The sequence below is a fragment of the Nannospalax galili genome, unplaced genomic scaffold (assembly GCF_000622305.1).
Source record: "Nannospalax galili isolate Female #2095 unplaced genomic scaffold, S.galili_v1.0 scaffold1224, whole genome shotgun sequence".
Lineage (NCBI taxonomy): Eukaryota > Metazoa > Chordata > Mammalia > Rodentia > Spalacidae > Nannospalax > Nannospalax galili.
Genome location: NW_008351701.1, coordinates 160,755 through 185,170, shown reverse-complemented (window position 1 = coordinate 185,170; position 24,416 = coordinate 160,755). Strand labels below are relative to the sequence as shown.

At 50.6% G+C, this 24,416-nt stretch overlaps 1 protein-coding gene and 1 pseudogene across 4 annotated transcripts in view; one reads left to right on the top strand and one right to left on the bottom strand.

Moving 5' to 3' along the window:
• Positions 1-24,410, top strand: part of Nckap5l (NCK associated protein 5 like) — a 35,731-nt gene extending 11,321 nt beyond the window's left edge. Inside the window, exons 2-13 of one of the 4 annotated variants that reach the window (XM_008848754.3) lie at positions 8,816-8,859; positions 10,668-10,829; positions 11,846-11,914; positions 12,003-12,041; positions 12,718-12,837; positions 16,850-16,963; positions 17,908-20,531; positions 22,149-22,311; positions 22,442-22,523; positions 22,831-23,139; positions 23,227-23,369; positions 23,677-24,410. In XM_008848754.3, the coding sequence (XP_008846976.1) occupies positions 10,716-10,829; positions 11,846-11,914; positions 12,003-12,041; positions 12,718-12,837; positions 16,850-16,963; positions 17,908-20,531; positions 22,149-22,311; positions 22,442-22,523; positions 22,831-23,139; positions 23,227-23,369; positions 23,677-23,889 (3,990 nt within the window). In that variant the 5' untranslated portion in view covers positions 8,816-8,859; positions 10,668-10,715 and the 3' untranslated portion in view covers positions 23,890-24,410. Of the gene's footprint in view, positions 1-8,815; positions 8,877-10,667; positions 10,830-11,744; positions 11,915-12,002; positions 12,042-12,717; positions 12,838-16,849; positions 16,964-17,907; positions 20,532-22,148; positions 22,312-22,441; positions 22,524-22,830; positions 23,140-23,226; positions 23,370-23,676 lie in introns of those variants that run through there. The other 3 variants (XM_029553885.1, XM_008848753.3, XM_029553887.1) reach the window with 3 other exon arrangements.
• Positions 20,544-22,009, bottom strand: LOC115066903 (annotated as a pseudogene).
• Positions 24,411-24,416: the final 6 nt, after the last annotated feature.

Sequence of the window (24,416 nt, the reverse complement as noted above, 5' to 3'; positions counted from 1 at the left end):
TGGTCTTTTTGAGACAGGGTCTCCCTGTAGCTCCAGCTGTCCTGGAACTCACTTTGTAGACCAGGCTGGCCTTGAACTCACAGAGATCCACCTGCCTCTGCCTCCCGAGTGCTGGGATTAAAGGCGTGCGCCACCACGCCTGGCTGGTTTGCATTTTCTTGATGGTTAGCAATGGTGAGCATTTTATATACTTACTGGCCATTTGTGTGTCTTCTTTTGAGAAATGTCTTCGTTTCCTTTTCCATTTTTATAAAAATGTTTATTTTATGTTTATTTGTGTGTGTTTGTGTATGTACCTGCATGTTATGGCATATGTGTGAAACCACAGGGTTGTTTCTGGGTATCTAATTCAGGTGGTCAGGCTTGGCAGTAAGTGCCTTTCCCTTCAGAGACATCTCACCCCCCCTTTTTTTTTTCAAGACTTTTTTTTCTTTTTTAATATTTTATTATGTTGTGTGTATGCGTGTATTGCCTGCGTGTAGGTAAGTGCACCGTGTTATGCAGTGCCCAAGGAGGACAGAAGAGGCTGTTGGATCCTCTGGAACTGAGTTAGGACTGTTGTTAGCTGCCATGTAGGTGCTGGGATTTGAACCCCGGTCTTCTGTGAGAACCAGTGTTCTTAACGCTTGAGCCATCTCTCCAGCCCCTCTCACCCATTTTTTTAAACCAGGTTATTTGTTTACTTTCAAGCTGAGTTTTTGGGGTTTTTTTAAATATTTTATTATTTCATGTGTGTGAGTGTAGTGCCTACATGTATGTAACTGCACCGGTGTTATACAGTACCTGTGGAGGTCAGAAGAGGATGTTAGATCCACTGGAGCTGGAGCTAGGGATAGTTGTTAGCCACCATGGGGGTGCTGGGAACTGAACCCTGATCCTCTGCAAGAGCAGTCAGTGCTCTTAACCACTGAGCTATCTCTCCAGCCCCTTGAGGTGAGTTCTTTATATACATATATGATTCCATGGATTGAGTTCAGGTGTCAGGCTTGTGCAACAGTTGCTCTCCCTGCTAAACATTTACCCCTTTAACTTATTTTTCTGATAGTTCATTGTTATTTTTTTTTTTTTTTTTTTGGTCTTTTTGAGACAGGGTCTCCCTGTAGCCCCAGCTATCCTGGAACTCACTATGTAGACCAGGTTGGCCTTGAACTCAGAGATCCCCTTGCCTCTGCCTCCCGAGTGCTGGGATTAAAGGCACGCGCCACCATGCCCGGCTTCATTGTTACTTTTTATAGCTATATCTCTTATGTCACCTACTAGACTGTAGATTCCAAGAAATCCCAGAACTGATCCATCTCTGAATTGTTTATCCAATCAGTACCCAACATTGTGCCCATACTGAGCAGTCTGTTCACAAATATCCATAAAATTAATATGTTACTCTTTACTTGATGGAGCCACTGAGGCCTGGGAGTGAGCTGAGAGCTTTGTCCTTTTTACCATGTTGGAGGTTAACTCTAGGGCCTCACACATGCTACAAGCACAGGAACCCATCAGAAACTCAATGGCAGAGCTCGAGTTTGAGCTGTGAAATAAGTGGTGATAGTACTGGAATTATAACCCAAAGAAGAAAACTTAATTAGTCCATAATAATAAAAATGTATAATTAATTAAATGGAGATGGAGGGACAATTTTTTTCTTACAGAAAACCTCCGGTTAGTGAATTTAAAAAGAATGAGGGAAATTGAACCACCATAATTACTATAACCAAGATCCACTGATGAACCCTAAAATTAGTAGATAAGAAAGGGAAACAATAGTTTGTATAATCTCAAAGTACTGCCTCTCAAAACATTCATTGCAGAAGAAAGTATAGGCTTTTAAATGTTTTATTTATTGTATGTTGCTAGGGATTAGATCCAAGGCCTTCAGCATGCTAAGCAAGTACTGGCTACATACCCAACACAGAAGGGAAAACAGTAACTTTACAGTAAAGAGACTCACAAATAGATGCCATCTAGCCAAGAGATCCAAGTTAAAATATCATCAGTGGTAAAACAACCCCATCTCATGAGATTGACCACAGACTGAGAGGCGCTCTGTGGTACTTTTCCCCCAAATATAACCACAGCCTGATCAGCAGGAATATCAAACAAACCAAGATAGGACGACTTTCTCCAAAATGCTGACCAGTTCCCTTCAAAAGCGCCCTGGTCATGAAAGATGAAGCAAGATCTAAGGAGCTGCCATGACTTGGTGACTAACTGCAGTGTGGAATTCTGAATTGGATCTTGGGACAGAGCATCAGTAGGAAAACTGGTAGGATATGAATAAATTTTGTGATTTCATTTCTAAAGAAAAATTATAGAAGTGATAGCATGCTACTGGTTTTTGTTTTTTTTTTGTTTTTTGTTTTTTTTTTTGGTCTTTTTGAGGCAGAGTCTCCTTGTAGCCCCAGCTGTCCTGGAACTCACTATGTAGACCAGGGTGGCCTCAAACTCACAGAGATCTGCCTGCCTCTGCCTCCTGAGTACTGGGTTTAAAGGCGTTCGCCACCACGCCAGGCCTTACTACATCTTTTTCAGTATAGATATACACACACAAAGTAATATAAGAATCAGGAGAGCTGAGAGTCTAGTCAACCAGGAAAAAGTCCAGAAGCAAATAATCCCCTCAAGGAAGTGAACTGGTCTCCCAGAGAATGGGGGGAAATATTTGTAAATCATATAATAAGAGGTTTATATCCAGAATATGTAAAGAATGATCATAACTAAATAACCCAGTTTGAAGATGGGAAAGGATCAAATAAACATTTCTCTGTAAAAACAAACAAATGGCCAATAAGCACATGAAGAGATGCTCAACATCATAAGTCATGTGGGAATTACAAATCAAAACCACAGTAAAATACCCCTACATGCTCACAAGGGTGTCTAGAATCAGTAAATCAGATGATAACAAGGGTTGAGGATGTGAAGGAAGTGGAACTCTTGTACACTGCTGGTGACATTGTAAAACTTTGACTGCTTCAAAATGTAGAGACAGCCCAAACATTCTCACCGTCAAGTGAATGGATAAACTAATGTGTGCTATCCATACAGATCCAGTCATAAAGAAGACTAACACTGACTGCTTACAACATGGGCCAACTTTGGAAACATTGTACATAAGTGACCACTTATGATATGATCCCATGCACATGAAATGTCCAGACTAGAGAAATCACTAGGGATGGACTGATAGAGGTTGCTAAGGAAAAGGGCAGGCAATAAGGGAAAATAAAAAGGTTCAAAAATTGACTTGTTTCTAAATAGAGTAAAAACTACTGACTTGTATGTGCATTTTTTGTAATTCGTAGGTGTTTTTTTTTCTCTTTGAGACAAGGTCTCATTAAATAGCTCAGGCTGGCCTTGACCTTGTGATCCTCCCACCTCAGCCTTCCCAGGGATTACTGAGATTAGTGCACCATGCCCAGTATACACACACTTCAAACGTTCAGGATGTGAACACTGAAAGCTTAGAAAAGTAAAAGCAGGAGGAGGGCAGAGGCCTGAGGGCAGCGAGACCTGAAAGATGCCATTTGGGTAGTTGTGATTACTGCTCCTATGGAAGGCAGGTGAAGAGGGTGAAGACGGCCTTATTTTTATTTTGTTGTTCGTTTGTTTTGGCTTTGTTGGTGGGGGTGTTTTTCCTTTCCTTTTTCTTTCATTTCTTTTTTTTTTTGAGAAACTTGGCTTTGAAAGGGGAAATATTAGAAAACGTTCAGATTTTTTTTTTTTCATCTTTTTGAGACAGGGTCTCCCTGTAGCCCCAGCTGGCCTAGAACTCACTATGTAGACCAGGCTGGGCTTGAACTGAGAGATCTCCCTGCCTCTTCCTTCCGGAGTGCTGGGATTAAAGGCCTTTGCCACCATGCCTGGCTCAGATTATTTTTTAAAATGAAAGGTACTTGAGAAGTCTTAAAGGTGAACAGAGTGCTAAAAGTGTAGCTCAGTGCTAGGCACATGCTTAGCAGGTTTGAAGCTCTGCAATTGATTCCCATCATGGGGGGACAAAAGTGCAAGTACGTTTAAAAGGTGAATATTGAAGATATAAATGGGAAATGTGTGAGTCAAAATGAACTGGCCTTGCAGGGAAGAGGCAGCTCCCTCCCTGCTCTAATAGTTAATGAGGAGGTGGGAGGATTTTTTATTTTAACTTTTTTGAGACAGAGTAGGTTCTCCCTATGTAGACCAGGCTGGCCTCAAACTCACAGAAATCGACCTGCCTCCTTAAGTGCTGGGATTAAAGGCGTGTGCCACCCCACAGAACCAGAGGATTCTGATGGTGCTAGAAAAATTGTGTTGCTGGGAGATGAGAGAAGGGTTCCTGCTGCTGGCTTTCATCCTCTAGGGAAGCCAGAGAGAGGTGGTTACCAGAAGTCTGAGCAGAGTGGAGGAGAAATCGTGGTTTCAGGGAGCGAGAAAGCAGCGACAGCTTGAAGCCTTGGGAGAGTAGGTAGGACTGAAGATACAGGTGAGGTGGCTTTCCTTTGGTTGGAGCAGAGAAAATGAGGAAAACAGAGTAAGCAAAAGCTTGGAGACTCCTTTCCCACTTCCTGTGGAAGGAGCACTGACCTAGAATATTCCAGTCAGAGGAAGCTAAGGATCTTCAAGCTTGTCACCTAGTGCAGTAGCCATCTGTGACTTTAAATTTGAACTGGGCTTGACTTGTGCACACCTGTAAATCCATCGCTAGGGAGAATGATCTGAGTTTAGGCCAGCTTCAGCCTATAGCAAAAAGACAGAAACAGAAACCCTTAAAGCTTAGCTTCTCAGTTAGACTAGTCATATTTCAGACACACAGTAGCCACCTCTAGCTAGTGGTCACCATAATGCTCAGAAAAACTAAACATTTTCATCTCAGTAAGTTCTTGGACAGCACTGTTTCAGAAAACTGTTTTCTTGGGAGCTGTCGATGTAGCTCAGTTTGTAGAGTGCTTGCACAAGTCCCTTGGTTTGATCCCTAACACTGAAAAAACAGAACAGTAAAACAAGTTATTCTCAAACCTTTTGATATGTGAACTCTTATGCTTTTTTTTTTTTAAAGGAGGCAAGGTTTATTAGTTGGTACTTTCAAAGGTTTCAGTCCATGAGTAAGTAAGATAGAAACATGGTGGTAGAAGCAGACGTCAGCTTGCTCACCTCGTGGCAGCCAGGAGGCAAGAAGACTGCAGAGCTGGAGAGATGGCTCAGTGGTTAAGAGTGCTGGCTGCTCTGGCATAGAACCTGGGTTTGAGTCCCAGCACCCACATGGTGAGAGGAGACAACTGACTCTCTTTTTTTTCAATTTATGTGTATGAGTGTATTGCCTGCATGTAAGTACACCCGTGTCATGCAGTGCACTCAGAGGTCAGAAGAGGGCATCAGATCCCCTGGAACTAGTTGTGGATAATTGTTAACCACCATGTGGGTGCTAAGATTCGAACCCGGGTCTTCTGCAAGAAAAACCAGTGCTCTTAAACTGCTGAGCCATCTCTCTAGCCCCAAGAACTGACTCTTGAAAGTTGTTTTCTGACCTCTACATGTGCACCATGGAGAGAGCATACACAAACACATACATATATATATATACACACATGCACATCATATGCACATACACATAAATAGTTTAAAAAACAATAAACACATCATATTTTATGAGAAATAATTATATACTAGAATAGAAAAGGAGGAGGAGGATATCACTGCTCTCAGTTTTTGCAAATCTCTCCTGTCTTGCTCAGTAGAAGGCAACTTTATTCCCATATCTGCTTCTGAATCTGTGTGATGTGACCTTGGGCAATGTCATCTTTGGAAAGTAATTAAGGTAGATGGTATCTTATTACCATGAAAATAGTTCTGGCCTTGTGCACCATCTGACAAGCCACTCTTTGGAGAGTCACTGTTCTAGAATAATCTCTACATAGTACAGAACTTGTTCCTGAGAGATTGATTTGTCTGAAGTCACACAGTAACTAATCGCAGCACTGGCTAGACTCTGTGCCTCTGCCTCTGTTCTGAGGCTTTTCCCATCCCCTTAGCTGGGCTGGGCTGGCTCCTGGCTGGCCTTTTGGGAGCAGGGCCTAGGCTGCTTGGCTGCAGAGCCCCTGGTGTGTGGTCCTATAAATAAACCCATTGTGTAGGAACCCCTTCCCTCTCCCCACCTCCAGCAGCTGCTATTTTTGTTGTTGGGTTATGCTTTGGACAGGGAACCAGGAGGGCCCAGATAGGAATGTTGAAATCTAGAAGTCTTTAGGGGGTTAAGGGCACACTGCCGCCTGCTCTGCCTGGTCCTGCTGTTAAGTGGCTTTGGAAGAACCCGTACCACCATGGTAGGTCCTTAGAGTGCCTGTGAAGAGGACTTGGAGGGAAGATGCAGTAGGCATTACTGCAGAAGGGCCTTGTGTCTGTACCAGTTGTCAGGAGAAAGGAAGGGTTCACTCATCTGCCCTCTTTCCCTGGGTGCTGAGTCTAGTTCGAATTCGTGGGGCTGAGTGTTGCTTTGGGCCAGGGATTAAGTGGCCACTCTCAGGTCCTTATATCGTTGCCCACACCCATCGTGAGCCAAGGCTTGGCTGAAAGAAATGTCCACTGTGGATATAAACGTTGCTGCTTACAAGGGGTATGACAGGCTGGGATTCCAGAAAGCAGCTGGCAGGGGAGCCAAGGGAACTGATTGGTATTGCTGGTTGAAGTTCTGGATGGTTATTTAAGCTCCCCCATCTCTGCCTTCCTGCAGCTGCCCACCCCTCCCCCACTGCGTGCCCCTGACTCTTTTCCCGGGAGGACTGTGGGGAGAACAGCTGGGGAGTGAGGGGCTCCTCAGGGCCAGAAGGCCTTGGCTTGTGTCCCTGGTGAGGAGGCACAGTTGCTGCGTTTGTTTGAGACCCGATCTCACTTTGCAGTCCAGGCTGCCAGGCTAGCTTCATACTGGCCGTAGTCCTGCCCGGGGCTCCCAAATGCAGGGATTACAGGTGTGAGTCACAGAGCTGGCTGACCCAGAGACTTGCGAGCAAGTTTTCCCTTCTCTGTCCTGGCTGCCTGAAGTCTGCTCCCCCGCCCCACACCTCTACAGGCCAGCAGAGAACACTCTTTCCCCTCCCCTCTGGGGTCACCTCCCTCTGTATCAGGCCTTTGTGGCAGGAGAGGCCTCGCCATTGGCAGTTCTTGTGGGAGAAGCTTCCAGTTCAAGTTAAGAGTTCCCAAACCCAGCCTGGTTGGCATGGAGTGTGCCTGCTCCAACACCCCCAGTGGGCTGTGGAACCGCATGGAGGAATGTTTGAAACCAGGGCCCCCCTGAGACCCAGGCCTGGGTTTTCCCCAGCAGCTGGTGGAATTGAACACAGAAGCCCTGGGTCCTGAGGGAGGAGGAGAGTGCTAGGCCCCTGGGGAGCAGTGACATTCCACATATATACAGCCTCTGGGGAAATGACTTATGCTGGCTTTGTCCCCTGAGAGTTAGTCAGAAAACCCATCTCCAAAGAGCCAAGTTCTTGTCGCTGTTTGGTTTGGAGCTGGAGGTGACAGTGTCCCAGTGCACACAGATATTCTCCGGAGGGCCAACAGGACAAGAAGTTTCTTTGAGAAATCTTTTTAAATTAAAAAAATAAATAAATGAGTAGTATATAAATATGTAGGCCAGGCTAGCTTTGAACTCAATGATCCTCCTGCCTAAACCTCCCAAGGCCTATAGACTTGTGCTAACACAACTGGCTTTTTAGAAATCCAGCTCGGGCCAGGAAAATAGCTCAGGAGGAAAAGGTGTTTGCCACCAAGCCTGTTGATCTGAGTTCACTTCCCAGCGCCCACATGGTGGAAGGTGAAAACTTAACTCCCACTCACACAAGTTGTCCTCTGACCTCTACATGTGAGCAGAGGCACACACACACACACACACACACACACACACACACACACACACAGTAAATGTAATGAAATAAATCCTCAGCTTGTATTGTGGCCCCACACATAGGCATATAGGCATGTGCTCCTCCCCACCACCAAGTTTAAATGCAGGGCTTTTCCTGGGGCTTCTCCGCAGTGTAGGCTGACAGCTTCCTGCTTGTGGAGGCCCTGCGGACTCCATCTGAGTTGGCCCAGGCCTGTGGTGGGAGGGTACAGTGTGAATGACTCACAGTCTTCCTTCAGGCAACTTCTGGAGAGAGCTGCAGGGGAGAAGGTCACCCCTGGAGGCTTAGAAACGGGAAGGCCTCCTTCCTTCAGGCCTTGTGGCACTCAGCGCCCTGCCCTGGGATTCATAGGGGCTTGGAGAGAGTCAGTGGTTGACTTGTGGGGGATGGTGGGTCTCCACCAACTTCACAGAAAACCACAGTGTATGAAAAACGTTCACAGTCCACAGCGACCTCCAATTCTGGACCTCCCTCCTGACCGGGATGTTTTTCTATTGTTTTAGGAAGAGACAGCCTAGTAAACCACCTTCATCCTCCTTTGGATTTTGGTTGATGTGAAGACAAACCTTTGAGCTTCTCCAGCTTCTAGCTTTATTTCCTCTGGACCCTGGACACCTCCCTGTTTGTCCCATTTGCTTCATTCCCCTTCCACAGTGAATGGTGCACACGTGTGCTAACCCCTTTGCCCTGGGGGCTACTCGGGAAACAAATGCTGGATCCAGGGGAAGGCTGATCACTGGGGACAGGCCTCCCCTAAGGCAACAGGAACCACAAACTGGAGCTGGAGGATGATAGCCAGAGACCAGAGTTGAGGGGTGGGAGTCGAACTGGTTGGATGGTGAGGGTAAATAAGAGCTTTTTAGGTTTTAACTCCCGCTTTTGTATGTGGGAAGGAAAATACTTAAGGAGTACATGACTGACATTACATCCTTGTTTCTCCACAGGTGAGGTGACCGTTCGGGCTGCCAAAGTGAGCGTGCCAGCCTGGGTGAGAAGCAGAGACTGGTGAGGGGCTTGCGGCCTGTACATGCTGGTGATGGGGTTTGGGGATGAGAGAACAGGAGTGCAGTCAGGTGCTGAGGGACTCCCTCTTCTATAGTCTAAAAGCTCTAATCCACTTTTATGGGGGGTTAATGGGACAAGGAGGAGGGAGAAGAGCTGTCAGTGGTAGCAGAAGGCATCCACCCCTTCCCACTAAGAAGGGTTTCCTGTTGCTGTTTATTCATTACTCTGTGTCACTATGCCGGTATACTTGATAGAAACATCTCGAAGGTGGAAAGGTTTACTTTGGCTCACATAAGGGAGGGCGGTGTGAAGTGGCCCCATCCGTGGTGGGGGAGTTGTTCACAGCCTGCTGACCAGGAGACAGAGAGGGTAGGCTTAGTAGAGACTGAGCTATATTTCAAAGGTCCATCCTTAGTGACCTACTTCCACCAGCTAGGCCTCACTGCCTAAAGGTTTCACAACCTAGCAAAACAGCACCACCAGTCTGCAAACATGTGATCAAAATGAGCCTTTGGGGATCATTTCAGATTCAAGCCATAACATGCCAGAACTCATATAGAAGCTAAAGATTCATCAGTTAAAGCTAGCAACAATGGCCAGAGTCTTGTGGGTAGGAAAATCGCATAGCACAGTGCCTGCTGTGCTTGTGTGGTCCATGGCAGACTAGTCTGTCATGTCATCAGTATGTCTCCCACATGGCAGATTTCACAAGAGTGTGAATTTAGACAGGGCAATGAGTGTCATACCCATGCTCAGGAGCTGACCCAGCAGAGGGATTAGCATGTGTAAAGAGGCCGGTCCACTGGGGCCTCCCTGGCAGTGCCCTCTCCTCTCCATCTTTGAGGATGCTGGGTGCGTGAGTCACTTGAACCTAGAAGAGGGAGTGTTAGAGGCACATAGGACACTTTCTGCTGTGTCCATGAGGAGACAAAGACCAAGAAGGGACCCTATCCCAGCAGAAGTGAGAGCCACGACTGGGAGCCAGGCACTGAGCCTCTGCTGTATCTGTGTTCACACGTGCCCAAGTCCTAGCTACACCTTTGCAGGCTACTTCTCGGGGTGCTCTCTTGTCTGTGGTTATAGCTGACTCTCATATTTGGCTCTTAAAACCACCCTCCTGGGAAGGAATCCTACCTATTTCTCAGAATTAGGAAACTGAGGACCAGTTGATTGTCGAAGTAAATGAACAAGCTAAGCAAATTTTCATGTGTTTATCCAGCCCAGGACAGATAGACAGGACAGAGCCTGGTAAAGCCTTTCAGCTGCAAAGTCAGGGTTTGTTTGTGCCTCGCTACCTTCAGCCTGTCCTTCCCCTAGTCAAGGGGCGGCTGATACTCAGAACAAAATCCAAATTGTTTTACTCGTTACATTAGTGGAGACTGTTATTGTCACTACTATAAGTGATGTTCATGTGTTTGAAGTCAGGGGTTTTTGTTTTGTTTTGACTTTTCAAATCACTTCTGCAAACCTAATTTTTATTTGTCAACCCTTAGGAAGATTAGTTGATATAGGTGTTATTTTGTAAACAGAGGTATGGGAATCACTGAGGAGGTCACCGACTTGGTAATTTGTGATGGATCCCAGCAGAGAATTCAGGGTCTAGGCCCCTATCCTAGGGTATGTATGTGCAAGAGCAGGAGTTTCTATAGCAACAACCTCTTTCCCAAGAAGGGAAGAGTGAGCAGGAGTCACCCAGCCTGACCTTGAGTTGTTGCATCGTACAGTCATAACAGAAGTCCCCAGGAGTTTTGTCTTTCCTCCTGCCTGACTCCTTCTCTTGCCTGGGAGTAGCCTGCCAGGGCTTCTCTCTCTTGTTACCAGGGCCTGACATTGAAGGCCATGGACCAACCAGCTAGAGGTCCAGGAAACACAAGGCTGACAGCTGGGGATGATGGGAGCAGCATGGAGCCTGACACCTGCCAGGAGCTTCTGCACCGACTGCAGGAGCTGGAGGTATGTGGCCCCAGGGTGGGCAGAACTCTGAGGAGTCAACACTGCCCACCTCTGACCTCAGTGTGGGCTTTACCACGTTGGAGAAGGCTAGGCATTTCTTTAGCAGCACGCCTCTGAGAAGCGCGTCCTTGCTCTCAGCTCTCCAGCTCAGGTGGCAGCTCGGGGACAAGTACAGTCACAGGGTGAGCTATCTTATACCCTAAATGACATCTTCTCTCCTCACCTTTAAGCCCTGGCTGGCTCCAGCGAGAGTGATGGTCACAGAGGTCGCTCCAAAATAGTTAGATGAACCAGGGCCCACTAGTCGATGGACAAGGAAAGGATCTTCAAGCCAAACTTTTTCCACATTCTTTTTTGTTTTGTTCTGGTTTTTGAGACAGGGTCTCACTATGTAGTTCAGGCTGGCCTTGAACTCATGTCCTTCTGCTTTGGCCTATTGAGTACTGAGACTGTAAGTGTATACCACTGTGCCTGAGTGAGTTTTGGGGTTTGTTGTTGTTTATTTAATGGTGCTGGGGATTGAATCCAGGACCTTACCTATATCAGGCAAGCATTCTACCATTAAGCTATATCCCCAGCACTTTGAAACAGGGCCTTGAACTTGTCATCCTCCTACCTCAGCTTCTCAAGTAGCAAGGCTTTAACCCCTCAGCTGTTAAAGACTCAGGCTAACAACCAAAAACTCAAGTACCTAGGATTATAGGTATATACTATCATGCCCAGCTCCTTGCCGCATTCTGAAGACTTTGTCTTTCTCCAGACTCCTGTGCCCACCTCCTGGGGAAATTAAGGGTTCTGGCACCTCTCACTCAGCTCCTGCTGGCCACTGTGGCTTCCCAATCCCCCATCAGTGATGGAGGTGGGGCTCCATTCCATCTCAGCTCTGCCCCACTGTGTCCTTGGTCATCTCTGCAGGTTGCTGCATGCGGGCTGCAGCTAGTACACTCTTGGCCTCCCCCCCCCCGCCAGGGGAAGAATGGGCCCCAAAGCTTTCCTCTTCTTCCTCAACCCTGCAGGCAGAGAACTCAGCACTCGCCCAGGCCAATGAGAACCAGCGGGAGACTTACGAGCGCTGTCTGGATGAGGTCTGTGGGGTCAGCTGTGGGGCTCTGCTGGGGATGCGGGCGGGCGGACACAGCTTGTCAGCTCAGCCTCTTGGCTTTCTGCCCCCAGGTTGCCAACCATGTGGTGCAGGCACTGCTGAACCAGAAGGTGAGTGACCTCAGGAAACGTTCTTATACTCCCACCCAGCTGCCCTGTGATAGACCCAGGGTCTAGGCAAGAGGCCCTGCCCTGGGACTGCACAGCCTCAGCCAGGCCTTCACTAGAGACTAGAGAAGGGGGCTTGGAGGAGCTGGCTATTGGTTCTCCATTTAGGCCCCTTTACTGTCTCTGGCAGGTCCTTTTTTTTCTTCTACCTGGAAACAGGGATGGGTATGTAAGGCTAGGTCTCTGAACTGTGGGAACTTTGGTTTGGATCTAAAGCCTCGCTTTAGCCCCCCACCCCACCCCCTGCTGAGTTCTGGTTGTGGTGACCCCGACCAAAGGCAGCATTGATGCTGTGAGCACAGCGGCCTTCAGATGTTCACTCAGATACTGTGGTCGCTCTGACAGAGGGACCACTCTGACCTCAAGATCTTCCCTATCTCATATGGGCTCTTCTTTGTTTGACATGTGGTTTCTAGGAGGGAGGAAACTGGCATCAGGGATTGGGAAATCTCAGAGAATGGGCTTTCACCTTCCATTAGGGTGATAAACATTAGGGAATTTATCTCCAGAAGAGACTATAGCTGCAGACACAGCAGGCTGAGATGGAAAGATCTGTGCTCATTCTGCTGTCCCTCTCCTGCCTCCTCCCCTTTGCTTCTTCCACATCCTGGGTGGCCAGGACCTGCGGGAGGAGTGCATCAAGCTGAAGAAGAGGGTGTTCGACCTGGAGCGGCAGAACCAGATGCTGAGCGCGCTGTTGCAGCAGAGGCTCCAGCTCACAGCCGGCTCCCCCGCTCAGGTGGGCACAGGCGCTTCTCCTCCACAGGCCACTTCCTGTGGCCCCATTGGCATCAGCACTCTATTTCACCTCACAAGAAGTGGGCTATCAGCTGTCCCCCTCCACATTGGTGGCTGTGTGTCCAGGGAAGTCCTGCCAGCCTTATTTGATTTGCACCTTAGCTGAGAGGCATCTCCCTGAGTCCCCACCACAAGCTTAGCTGTCACCTTCTTTCCAGGTTTTCCTCACCCAGCTGGATGATATCTCTTGTTTGTTTGGTTTTGTGAGGCAGGTTCTCACTCTGTAGCCCAGGCTCACCTCAAACTTGAACTCCTGCCTCTCAAGCACTGGGATTAAAAGCATGAGCCACCATTTCTGGTTTATCCCTTATTATTGACAGAGAAAGTTCACATGTGCTCCTGTCCCGTGTAGGGAGCTGGGTGGAGGCTGCAAGTGCAGTTATTTCCAGCTCCCAGGAGGCCTCCGTGGCCGCTAACGTGGCCTCTTCCTAGCCAGGGATAGGGCAGGGCTAAGCATAAGACAGTTCAGAACTTCATGTCAGAAAGAGGCCAGGAAACTCTAGCTGTGGGGAGGTAGAGAGGCCCTGATAACTTTGGATACAGACAACGGCATATACTGGCCACTGGCACACATGTTCACAGGCATAGGTCTCTGCTGGCAGCCTGGACCCCTGCCTGCTCCAGGAGCCACGAGAGGCTCCAGGAGTGAGTTCTGAGTTCATTTGTCACTGAGATTATTCTGTGAGGGACCCCAAGGATAGGGTGAGACACAGGGATGAGAGGATCGGGAGCAGTCCTGGAAGTCAAGGGAGCAGTAGGTTGCTTCTCACAGCCACCAGCCCCTTTCCCCATTTTGACAAGAAAAGAAGCACTTTCTTAGGGACAGGTCTGTGAGTCAGTGTCTGTCTGAATCTGTGTGTTTGTCTGAGTAACCCAGTCAGGCATCTCTGATCCCCCATGTTACCAAGACAGTGTAGAATTTGGTCCCAGTCAACAGGAGAGAATCTGCAGCTGTCCCTGCTGTGCATCTGTCCCACTGAAGAAGTCATCCGAGAGCCTTGAGGCCTATCCACTAGCAAAGCTCACACCATCTCAGAGACTGTCAAAAGAGCATAGAGCAGCCTTAAGTCACTTATTTTTTTTCTAAATGAACTCTGGGACCACTTAGGGTTTGAGGCCAATAGATTTTTTCCTTCTCAGAGTTAACATGATGTAATGGAAAAGTGTAAACCTTAGCCTCAAATAAACTGGAATTGGATTTCTAATTGAACCACTTCTTACCTAAGTGGCAAAGTATCAAACTATATAAATTTTAGGGTTTTTTTTCCTTACAAATGTTCACAAAATACTTATATTGCATGTTGTTTCAAGGCTTAAATGAGATAGTATATAGTGCTTGGCTCATGGGAACTCAGTGAATGGCAGCAGTTTACCATTATTAATGCCATTCCCAGGTTGTGCTTTGCTGGGATGAAAACAGTATTGAGCAGATGCTAATTAAACTCTTCTCCTGAGCAGTATTGGCAATGCCTGTGGACCTGAACAGAAGCCTGGGGGTTGCATCCTGTCAGGATGGGTGTGGCCCTGGAAGGCTGGGACCTCTGAGAGGCAGGTCTGTAGACAGCTACGCTACAGAGTCAAGTGTGACCGTGCAGGAGAAGACACAAGCGCAGGAGAAGACACAAGCTCTCACAGGACTTGGGGTCAGGGAGTGACTCAGTCTGTAAAGTGTTTGCCACACAAACATTAGGACTTGAGTTTGATTCCCAGAGCCCGTGTTAAAAGCTGGGCATGAGGACATGCACTTGTGATTCACTCTCTGGAGAGGTAGAGATAGGCAGAGCCCTGGGGCTTGCCGACCAGCCTAGTCATTGAGCCCCGGGTCCTAGTGAGAGACCCTATCTCACCAAAACAAGGTGGGTGGCTCCTGAGGAACAGCAGCCAGTTAACCTCTGGCCTGCATGTACACCCTTGTGTACATACACATACATGTACTAGGAAGATTATTATAAGGAAATGACATTGGACCTGGGTGTGGATGGATAGTAGAGAGACAGAGTCTTACCAATGCTGAGGAAAATTCCCCATGGAAAGAGCAGCGTAGCTGGGAGGCCTGAGGAGCAGCAGCTTGGCTGGAGGCAGGACGTGTGAAAGGACGGTGAGTGACGGAAGCTGGAGCTGGCGTCAGGAAGAACCGCAGGCCAGGGTGGAAGCCCCACATGGGCAACCGGCAGCGATAAGAAGCTTTTGCACACAAAAAAATACTTTAAAAAGAAGGATGCTTTGGCTTTATTGTGCAAGAGAGACTAAAAAAACCACCAAACTGGGGCAAGGAGATTCATTGGTATGACAAGCAGTGTCCAGGACAGAAGCAGAAAGGTCTAGGCTGAAGGAACTGGCTACAGGTGGCAAAAAGTGGAGCCCAGGTACTGCAAAGACAGGCTTTGAAGGCGCAGAAAGGGTTAACGCTGACTCACCCCCCCGTCAAGACGTAAGAGAGACGACTCCTCAAGGACTACATCCTCCTTTTAGAGTCTTCAGGGTAGATTGTTTCACCTGTCCACGTCCACTGGGGGACACAGAATGAGGACTCCCTGCCTCCGCGTGTGCGTGTGCATGTGTGTGTGTACTGGAAGTCAGTCTTGTCTGTTGGTACGTTCTTCAAACACTGTCTACCTTGTTTGGGAGGGCAGGAGAAAAGGATCTCTCACTGACTTGTAACTCATCAAGCATTAGGATTACAAGGGTGTACTACCATGTCTGGCTTTTTTTTTTTAACGTGGGTGCTGGGGATCCAAACTCAGGCCCCCATATTTGCACAGCAAGCTCTTTACCAATTGAGCCATCTTCCCAGTTCAACCTGCCTTCTCGGATTCTCTCTCTCTGTTTGTTGCATGTATAAGTATGTGTGACGTGTGCATGTATTCACATGTGTCCTAGTTTGCTTTCTGTTGCTGTGATAAAACACTGACCAAAAGCAACTTGGAGAGGAAAGGGTTACTTGGCTTACAGCTTGCAGTCCATCATGAGGGAAGCCAAGGCAGGAACTGAGACCATGGAGGAATGCTGCTTACCTGCTCACTTCTCCTGGCTTGCTCAGCTGCCTTTCTTACATAGCCCAGGAACACCTGCCTAATATGGCACCGCTCACAGTTGGCTGGGCCCTCCCACATCAACTAGCAATTAAGAAAATGCTTCACAGACATGGCCATAGGTCAGTCTAAGAAAGTCTTCAGTTCAGGTTCCCTCTTCCCAGGTATCTCTAGTTTGTGGCAAGTTGACAAAAACCAGCACAACATGTATGTGGACAGGTACATGTGTGTGCATATGCATATAGAGGCCAGAGGTTGATGTTGGGTGTCTTCCTCGATTGCTCTCCACCTTATATTGAGATAAGGCATCTCATCTGAGCACAGAACTTCCTAGTTTGGATAATCTAGGTAGCCAGTCCCGTCTTCATCTCCCATACACTAGAATTACAGGTGGACTACCATGCCCACCTGGCGTCCACATGGGTGCTGTGGACCCAAACTCTGGTCCTCACACTGGTGCAGCTTGTGCTTTACCTACTGAGTCAGCTCACCAGTCCCTCTTTCTCTTTCTTAAGACTTCTAGTCTCTGCCATCCTCAGATCATAGGTGGTCAGAACAGAAAGGATCATGAATGGAGCCTCCTTTGTAAGAGGGGAGGAAGCACCCCAGAGAAGGAAGTCGGTGCTGGAGCCAGGATAGGCACACTGGGTTAGATCTGCTGTTGTCCTCTGGACCTGGAGCGTTTCTTTTTCCCCAAAGCCATCGGGCCAGGCCAGCCCACCTTCTTGTTGCCTGGGCCTACACTACTTTCAGATCTTCCTGTGCTGCTCTCTACTGAGGCTTCCCTTACCAGCAAAAAGGGCAACAGCAGGAGCCGCACCATGAGTCAGGAGAAATCCCTGGAGGGACACAGTTGTATAGAAAGGCCCGGCCCTGTGAGGGCTCAGGTAGTAACCATTCAATTCTCATTTCTTTTTGCAGATCCCACTCACCCCACTCCAGCCACCATCAGAGCCACCAGCCTCCCCATCTCTGAGCACTGCTGAGGGACCAGCCACCTTACTGCCCCTAGGACACTGTGCTGGGCAAAGAGAGGTAGGAGGGGTGGGTGTTGGGGTTTGTGGTCTTACTGGCTAGAGGCTTCACTGCCAGTCTCTAACAAACCCAAGGAAGGGCTGTTTACCATGCACAGACTCCTGTCTAGGCTAGAAGTGTGAGCCCTCAGCTATTAGCCTCATACCAAGAAAAACAGGTCTACCCTCCCCAGCCTACAAGCAAATGTATGAAGTCATACAGTAAGAGTCACAGCTAACACTTACAGATTCATTTCATGCTGGCCGCTGTGCAAGACACCTTGGGGTTCTTTTATTATATGGAGATAAACGTAATCACTATATCAATTCACAAATGACACTATGAAACTTCAAAGTCAAATGACTTGCTGAAGGTCCATATAACTAGGCGGAACTGGGACTTGATACATAATCTGACTCCAGAGAAAATGTCGTTAGCCACTGTACCAAACACTGGGAGGGACAGAGTAGCAGCAGAGAAGGGTTTGCGTGGAGTCCCCCCCAGGCCCCTTCTGCTGGCAGTCAGGTCTGTGGGTCAGCTCTCTGACCTAGGAAAACCGGGCTTGCCTGCAGTGAGTGGCTTAGGTCTTGGCTGTGTTACACCCTCTTCTTGAATCTTTGTTGTCTCTGGAGACTGAAAAATACTCACAGGCCTCCCTCCCTAGGACAAGCATAGAATTCAGAGTTGTAGCTGGTCAGGCCTGCCAGTGCAAATAGTAGGGACAGGAGGCCGGACATGGGGGGTTCACCCTACACCAAGTGTGCAGGCACAAAAGCTGGGTAACTGGGGCTCAGCACTCCTTGAGGAATCCCAGCTATCACATCCCAGGGACTATGAACCGTTTGGGGACCACACAGCCAAGCCAGATTGTTCTGGCATACTCACCTATGTCTAGCTCAGGGCCTGGGCCTAGAACCACCTGCCAGCGACACACAGTCTCTTCCTCATGCCTCCTCTCCCCTCAGGTGTGTTGGGAACAGCAGTTGAGGCCAGGAGGCCCAGGCCCCCCCGCCACCCCACCCCCAGCGCTGGATGCCCTGTCCCCATTTCTTCGAAAGAAGGCCCAGATTTTGGAGGTGCTGCGAGCCCTGGAAGAGACTGATCCTTTGCTTCTGTGCTCACCTGCCACCCCTTGGCAGCCTCAAGGCCAAGGCCCTGGCTCCCCAGAGCCCATCAATGGCGAGCTATGTGGCCCACCCCAGTCTGAGCTCTCACCCTGGGCACCCTATCTGCTGCTTGGTTCTGGGAACCTGGGAGGCCTGCTGCACTGGGAGCGTCTCTCAGGGGGCTCAGGGGAAGAAGAAGGTTCCAGGCAGCCCTGGACTTCTAGTAGAGGCCCACCACCAGCCCAGGGCCCCAGCTCTGGCACACACTGTGCCCCAGGCAGCAGCTCCTCCTCATCTTCTGATGAGGCAGGTGACCCCAATGAGGCACCCAGCCCCGACACCCTGCTAGGTGCCCTGGCCCGCAAGCAGTTGAACCTGGGCCAACTCCTTGAGGACACAGAAACTTACCTCCAGGCCTTCCTGGCTGGGGCTACAGGCCCACTCAATGGCGACCACCCTGGTCCTGGAAAGCCATCCTCCCCAGACCCAGGACCCCGACAGCTGTCCAAGTCCAAAGGCCTCCCGAAGTCAGCTTGGGGTGGAAGTACCCCAGAGGCCAACAAGCTGGGCTTTGGTGCTACCTCAGAGGGCCAGGGGCCCCTTCCCTTCCTCAGTATGTTCATGGGTACAGGGGATGTCCCACTGGGATCACAGCCTGGCCACCCCCACTCTTCATCTCAGGTGAAAAGCAAGCTCCAAATTGGGCCCCCTTCTCCAGGGGAAGCCCAGGGACCCCTTCTACCCTCTCCAGCCAGAGGTCTCAAGTTCCTCAAACTGCCTCCGGCCTCAGAGAGGGTCCCCAGTCCAGGAGGCCCCCAGCTCAGCCCCCAGCTCCCCCGAAATTCTCGAATCCCTTGTCGTAACAGTGGTTCAGATGGCAGCCCCTCCCCACTGCTGGCCCGCAGGGGTCTAGGTGGCGGAGAGCTGTCCCCAGAGGGAGCACGCGGCCTCCCCAGTAGCCCTTCTCCCTGCTCCACAATCCCAGATGCTGTGCAGCTCAGAACCCCCCAGACAGCCTCGTCCACTACACTGTCTCCCAGACCAGTAGTGTCTCCCTGCTACGAGAACATCCTGGACCTTTCCCGGAACACCTTTAGGGGGTCCTCCCCAGAGCCACCTCCATCCCCGCTGCAGGTGCCCACCTACCCACAACTGGCTCTGGAGGTACCTCAGGGGCCTGAGGTCCTCAGGAGCCCTGGAGCCCCCGGTCCTTGTCTCCCAGAATCCTGTCCTTATGGGAGCCCCCAGGAGAAGAGTCTAGACAAGACTGGCTTGGAATCTCCGCACCCCAGTCGCAGGACCCCAGGCAATTCATCCAAGAAGCCTGGTCAGGGGTCCGGGCGGCGACCTGGGGATCCTAGCTACACACCGCTGCGGGACAGACTGGCAGCCCTAGGAAAACTGAAGACAGGCCCAGAGGGGCCCCTGGGCCAAGAAAAGAATGGGGTGCCAGCCAGGCCTGGCACTGAGAAGGTTCGGGGAGTGGGGAGATCAGTTGAGAGTACTGGAGACATGATACCCCCCACCAACAAACCCCTTGAGCAGCCAGAAGCTAAGGGAGTCCTTCGGGGAGCAGTGGCCTTAGGCACAAGCAGCCTGAAGCAGCAGGAACCTGGACTTGGAGATCCTGGGACCCGAGTCTACTCTTCCCACTCCATGGGGGCTCGAGTGGACCTGGAGCCTGTCTCACCAAGGAGCTGCCTCACCAAAGTGGAGCTGGCCAAGAGCCGGCTGGCAGGGGCCCTGTGTCCCCAGATGCCCCGGGCCCCTGCAAAAGTGCCATCCTCAGGCCCTAGCCTGGGCAAGCCCAACAAAAGCCCTCACAGCAGTCCAACAAAACTACCCTCCAAGTCACCCACCAAGGTGGTACCCCGGGCTGGGGTCCCCCCAGGCACCAAGGAGCCTCCCAAGCCTGATAAGGGGAAGGGCCCACCGTGGGCAGACTGTGCCAGTACACTGGGCCAGCCTACATCCCCAGTACCTGGTCCCACCGATCCAATCCAGGGCCCTGAGGGGTCAGCCCCACATTCAGCTATTGAGGAGAAGGTGATGAAGGGCATTGAGGAGAACGTGTTGCGCCTCCAGGGCCAGGAGCGGGCACCAGGCTCTGAAGCCAAGCATCGCAACACCAGCAGCATCGCCAGTTGGTTTGGCCTTAAAAAGAGCAAATTACCAGCGCTGAACCGCCGCACCGAGGCTACCAAGAACAAGGAAGGAGCTGGCGGGGGCTCCCCACTGCGGAAGGAGATCAAGACAGAAACCCGGAAGCTGGAGGCAGAGAGCCTCAACATCTCCAAGCTTATGGCCAAGGCTGAAGACCTACGCCGAGCACTGGAGGAAGAGAAGGCCTATCTGAGCAGCAGGGCTCGACCACAACCTGGGGGCCCAGCCACAGTGCCCAGCCCAGGGTTGGGGCAGGTGCAGGGTCAGCTAGCTGGCATGTATCAGGGTGCAGACACCTTCATGCAACAGCTACTCAACAGGTGAGTGTGTGGGACCAGTCAGCAGGTACACAGCATGGGGTACACCCGATTCTAGACCTGGAGCTGCCTCGAAAGACTGAGCTTCCCAGAGGTCAAAGGGAATACCATACCACCAAAGCATCTGTAAGCTGATGACCTGGCCTAGAGGAAAGGTTACGACTCGGAAATTGGATTTACACCTGTTGGCCTCCTCACTGGCTAGCTGGTGTCAGTTCTGGAAAGACTAGCTCTCATTTGAGACAAGTTAGTAATTCCCATTTTTCTGATTTCTACCCTAGTAGCAGCCCCTGAGGTGCCTAATGCACTAGTTAAGTGGATGCCAGATTCCAGCTGGACTGACCTGCCTCAGGGAAGGAACAAGAAAGATCCACTGCCTATCTTCCCTTTGACAACACCCACAAAGGGAGTCATGGTTACTTTACATGGATAACTATCTAGATCAGTTAGTCAAAAAAGGCTGAAGGACTTCAAGCCTAGAAGGGCAGTATTTGGACTACAATGTTAGAAATCCCAGGGCAGCAGGTAGAGAGTATTGCACATGATCCAGAATATGACCTGGTCTGCCAGTGTTGACCCTGGGAAGATTTGGAGGAGGACTGCCACCTTCCCTCTTGCCCCAGATATTCTCTGGGCTTTTTCCTACAGGAACAACCAACCATATGTCCCCTTCTCCTGGGTGGATTTGAGTGCCTCTCTAAAGCACTTGAACCCATTTGAGGGTTCAAGGCTGATTTATTAGTCCATTTTGTGACACTAATAGAATACCAGGGTACTTACTATTTTTTCCCCCGAGTTTACGTTATTAAGCCATCTACTCCCACAAGCAAAGGGATGGAATGAAAGGTTGCTATAATGGTCACCATTTGATACAAGAAAAGATGAGCTTAACATCCCATATACTTTTCTCATCCACATGCAGAGTAATGGTCCAAACCAATGCTGTGGCCCCTGTTACGTGGGTGCAGGTCCAGGTTTTTTTTTTTTTAACTCATCTTCATTGCCAATCAGAAGTGGGTTTGGTGAGGGTTACAGAAAAGGGTATGGTTACCATCTCCTCAAGGAAAGGGCTTGGTCCCGATGCAAAGATGGGAGTAGGTGACAAGCTTGGGTCTCTCGTGCTCTCCATACTTCAACTTCAGGAAAATGTTCAGCATGCTCATTGCCACCCCAGGCAGCGCCATGATGAAGGTGAGGCCCCTCCATCCTTGATATGGGCAGCCCCACCTGGGGGCGAGCCCAGCCCAGCAGCCAGGACACCCGAGACATACGAAGGCAGGGTACTTTATACCCTGGAGGGTTAGAGGTCACATCTGGTGATCACCTTCTGCTGCTAGAGTTTTGGGGTGACCCAAAGAGTCATGGAATGAGATAGGGAGTGTGCATGTATGTGTGTGGTGTTGCTGGTCTCCCTCTTCTAAAGCCACCAGGATCTAGCCACAGGGGTCTCTTCCCTAATGACCATGTCTAATTCTAGTCATTTCCCAAAGGCCCCTCCTCTGAAAGAAAGATTGCATTTCAACACCTGAAGCCTTGGGAGACAGCTATGTCAGAATCTTATCAACTGGCATGACTCCTGGGTGTCAACTTCCCTCACTTCCATTGCACTGTTGTCCCTAGGGTGGATGGCAAGGAGCTGCCACCCAAGAGCTGGCGGGACCCCAAACCTGAGTATGGCGACTTCCAGCCAGTGTCCACTGACACTAAGAGCCCCTGGCCAGCCTGTGGGCCCCGGAATGGCTTGGTGGGTCCACTTCAGGGCTGTGGAAAGCCTTCTGGAAAGGTAAGGTCTTGAATGGGGGCTGTGTAGAGGGCCTAAGGCCAGGCCCCCCATACCCACATTCTTGCTCCCCAGAAGTGGGAGGCTTGGGGAGGCACTGGAATGGACACCCAGGTCTCCTGTACCCACACAGCCCAGCAGCGAGCCAGGCAGGCAGGAAGAGATGCCCTCAGAGGATAGCCTGACTGAGCCAGTTCCCACCTCACACTTCACAGGTCAGCAGGGTTGAAGATGGGAACTGCTCCTGTCCCTACCCCACTTTATTCCCTGTCACCACAGCAGTGCTGGGTCCTGAGTGACTTGGTGCCCAGTCCTGGCTGGGTGGTGGGGAAGCTCCGGGGCTGTGTAGGCATAATTCTCCTTACTCCCAGTGACGCTTGTGCCAAGCCGAGGACCAGTGATGGGGAGTTGTGTGGTGAACCTGTTAAGGCAGAAAAACCCTGAGTGGGGTGGCCTGAAGCTGGGGGAGGGAGCAAAGGGGCTGAGCCCCTGCCTCATACCTTCCACATGCCCTCTCCTCAGCCTGTAGTTCCTTGACAAGGACCTTGGACAGTGGCATTGGGACCTTCCCGCCCCCGGATCATGGCAGCAATGGAACTCCCAGCAAGAATCTTCCCAAGAGCAAGTCACCACGGCTGGAGCCCCCACCAGGGGTGCCCCCAGCTCGGCCTCCAGCCCTTACCAAAGTCCCCCGCCGTGCCCACACTCTGGAGCGGGAGGTGCCAGGCATAGAGGAGCTGCTGGTGAGTGAGCGGCACCCCAGCATGCCAGCCTTTCCTGGGTTGTTCACTGCTCCTCCAGGCCACCGAGGCCATCAGACCTGTCCCGATGGTGAGTGTCCTGGTAGGTGAGTAGGACGTCCCCCAGAGCATCCTGTGAGCTGGACAGATCATCTACTTTCCCCTTCTTCCTGGACAGATCCCTGTGAAGACCCAGGTCCTCCCCCACCCATCCAGCTAGCCAAGAACTGGACCTTCCCCAACACCAGAGCAGCCAGCAGCTCCAATGACCCCTTCCTGTGCCCAACCCGACAACTGGAGGGGCTGCCTAGGACCCCCACGGTGAGACTACAAAAGGGAAAAAGGAAGAGATTTGAGTGGCAGGGGCGGGGGTTGGGGGGTAACCTGGAGAGACCACTGTCTCTAGTAAGTACATACAGCCTGAGCAGTCCATGAGGGTTGAGGGTGAGTGAGCCCATCCACTCCACCTCAGGAGAGGGCTTCCATCACTCCCCAGAACCTTGATAGGACTGTGTGTACCCTCAGCTTGCCTCAGTGGACCCCCTCAGCAGTTTAGGTAGACAGGGTGCCTTTCAGGCTGGGCTTGAAAGTGGAAAGGAGCATCCTCTGAGCAGTCTGTCCTCTCTAGGCCCTGCCCATGGACCGCAAGCGGGACCTGGAACCCAGCCACACATCTTCTACGCCTCAGGTCCCAGCATTTGGAGGCAGTCGCACCCCTAGTACTTCAGACATGGGCGAGGAAGGCAGAGTGGCCAGTGGGGGTGCTCATGGACTGGAGACCTCAGAGTCCCTTAGTGACTCGCTCTATGACTCACTGTCCTCCTGTGGGAGTCAGGGCTGAGGGGCTGTGTCCACTGCAGTCCCTCTGGAACTAGGGACCCCAGACTGGACCCGTGCTCATGCCCCACGACTTGGAGCCAGCTAGTGGGGCTTGACCTGAAGGGACCAAGGAGAAAAGTGACTAAGAAGGTGACAGGGGTCCCTGGAGTACCCCACTGCTTCTGCGGATGAGATGACCATGCTCCGCTCAGGGAGAGACCCCACCCCTGGTCCCTTCGCTTACTGAGAATAAGGCTCTTCTCTAAGGGACTGGAGGCTCCAGGCCGCTTTGTCCCAGCTCCCACTTCAGGCTGAGCCATCTTGTGGTGCTGGGCTTCCTGCCCACCAGCTGTGCCATCTCTGCCCAACCTGGCTGCAACCCTGCCCCGAAGCCCCCATGGGGCCATTCTGGAGACCCCGTGCTTGTGGAGTTGGGGGTGAGGGGGACAAGTTGCCTTCTCTCTCTTCCCTGGTCCTCCCTGCTGTCTGAATGGTGCTGCCCTCTTCACCCCATGTCTTTGGGGTCTGTTTGTCTTTGCATTTTTGTTT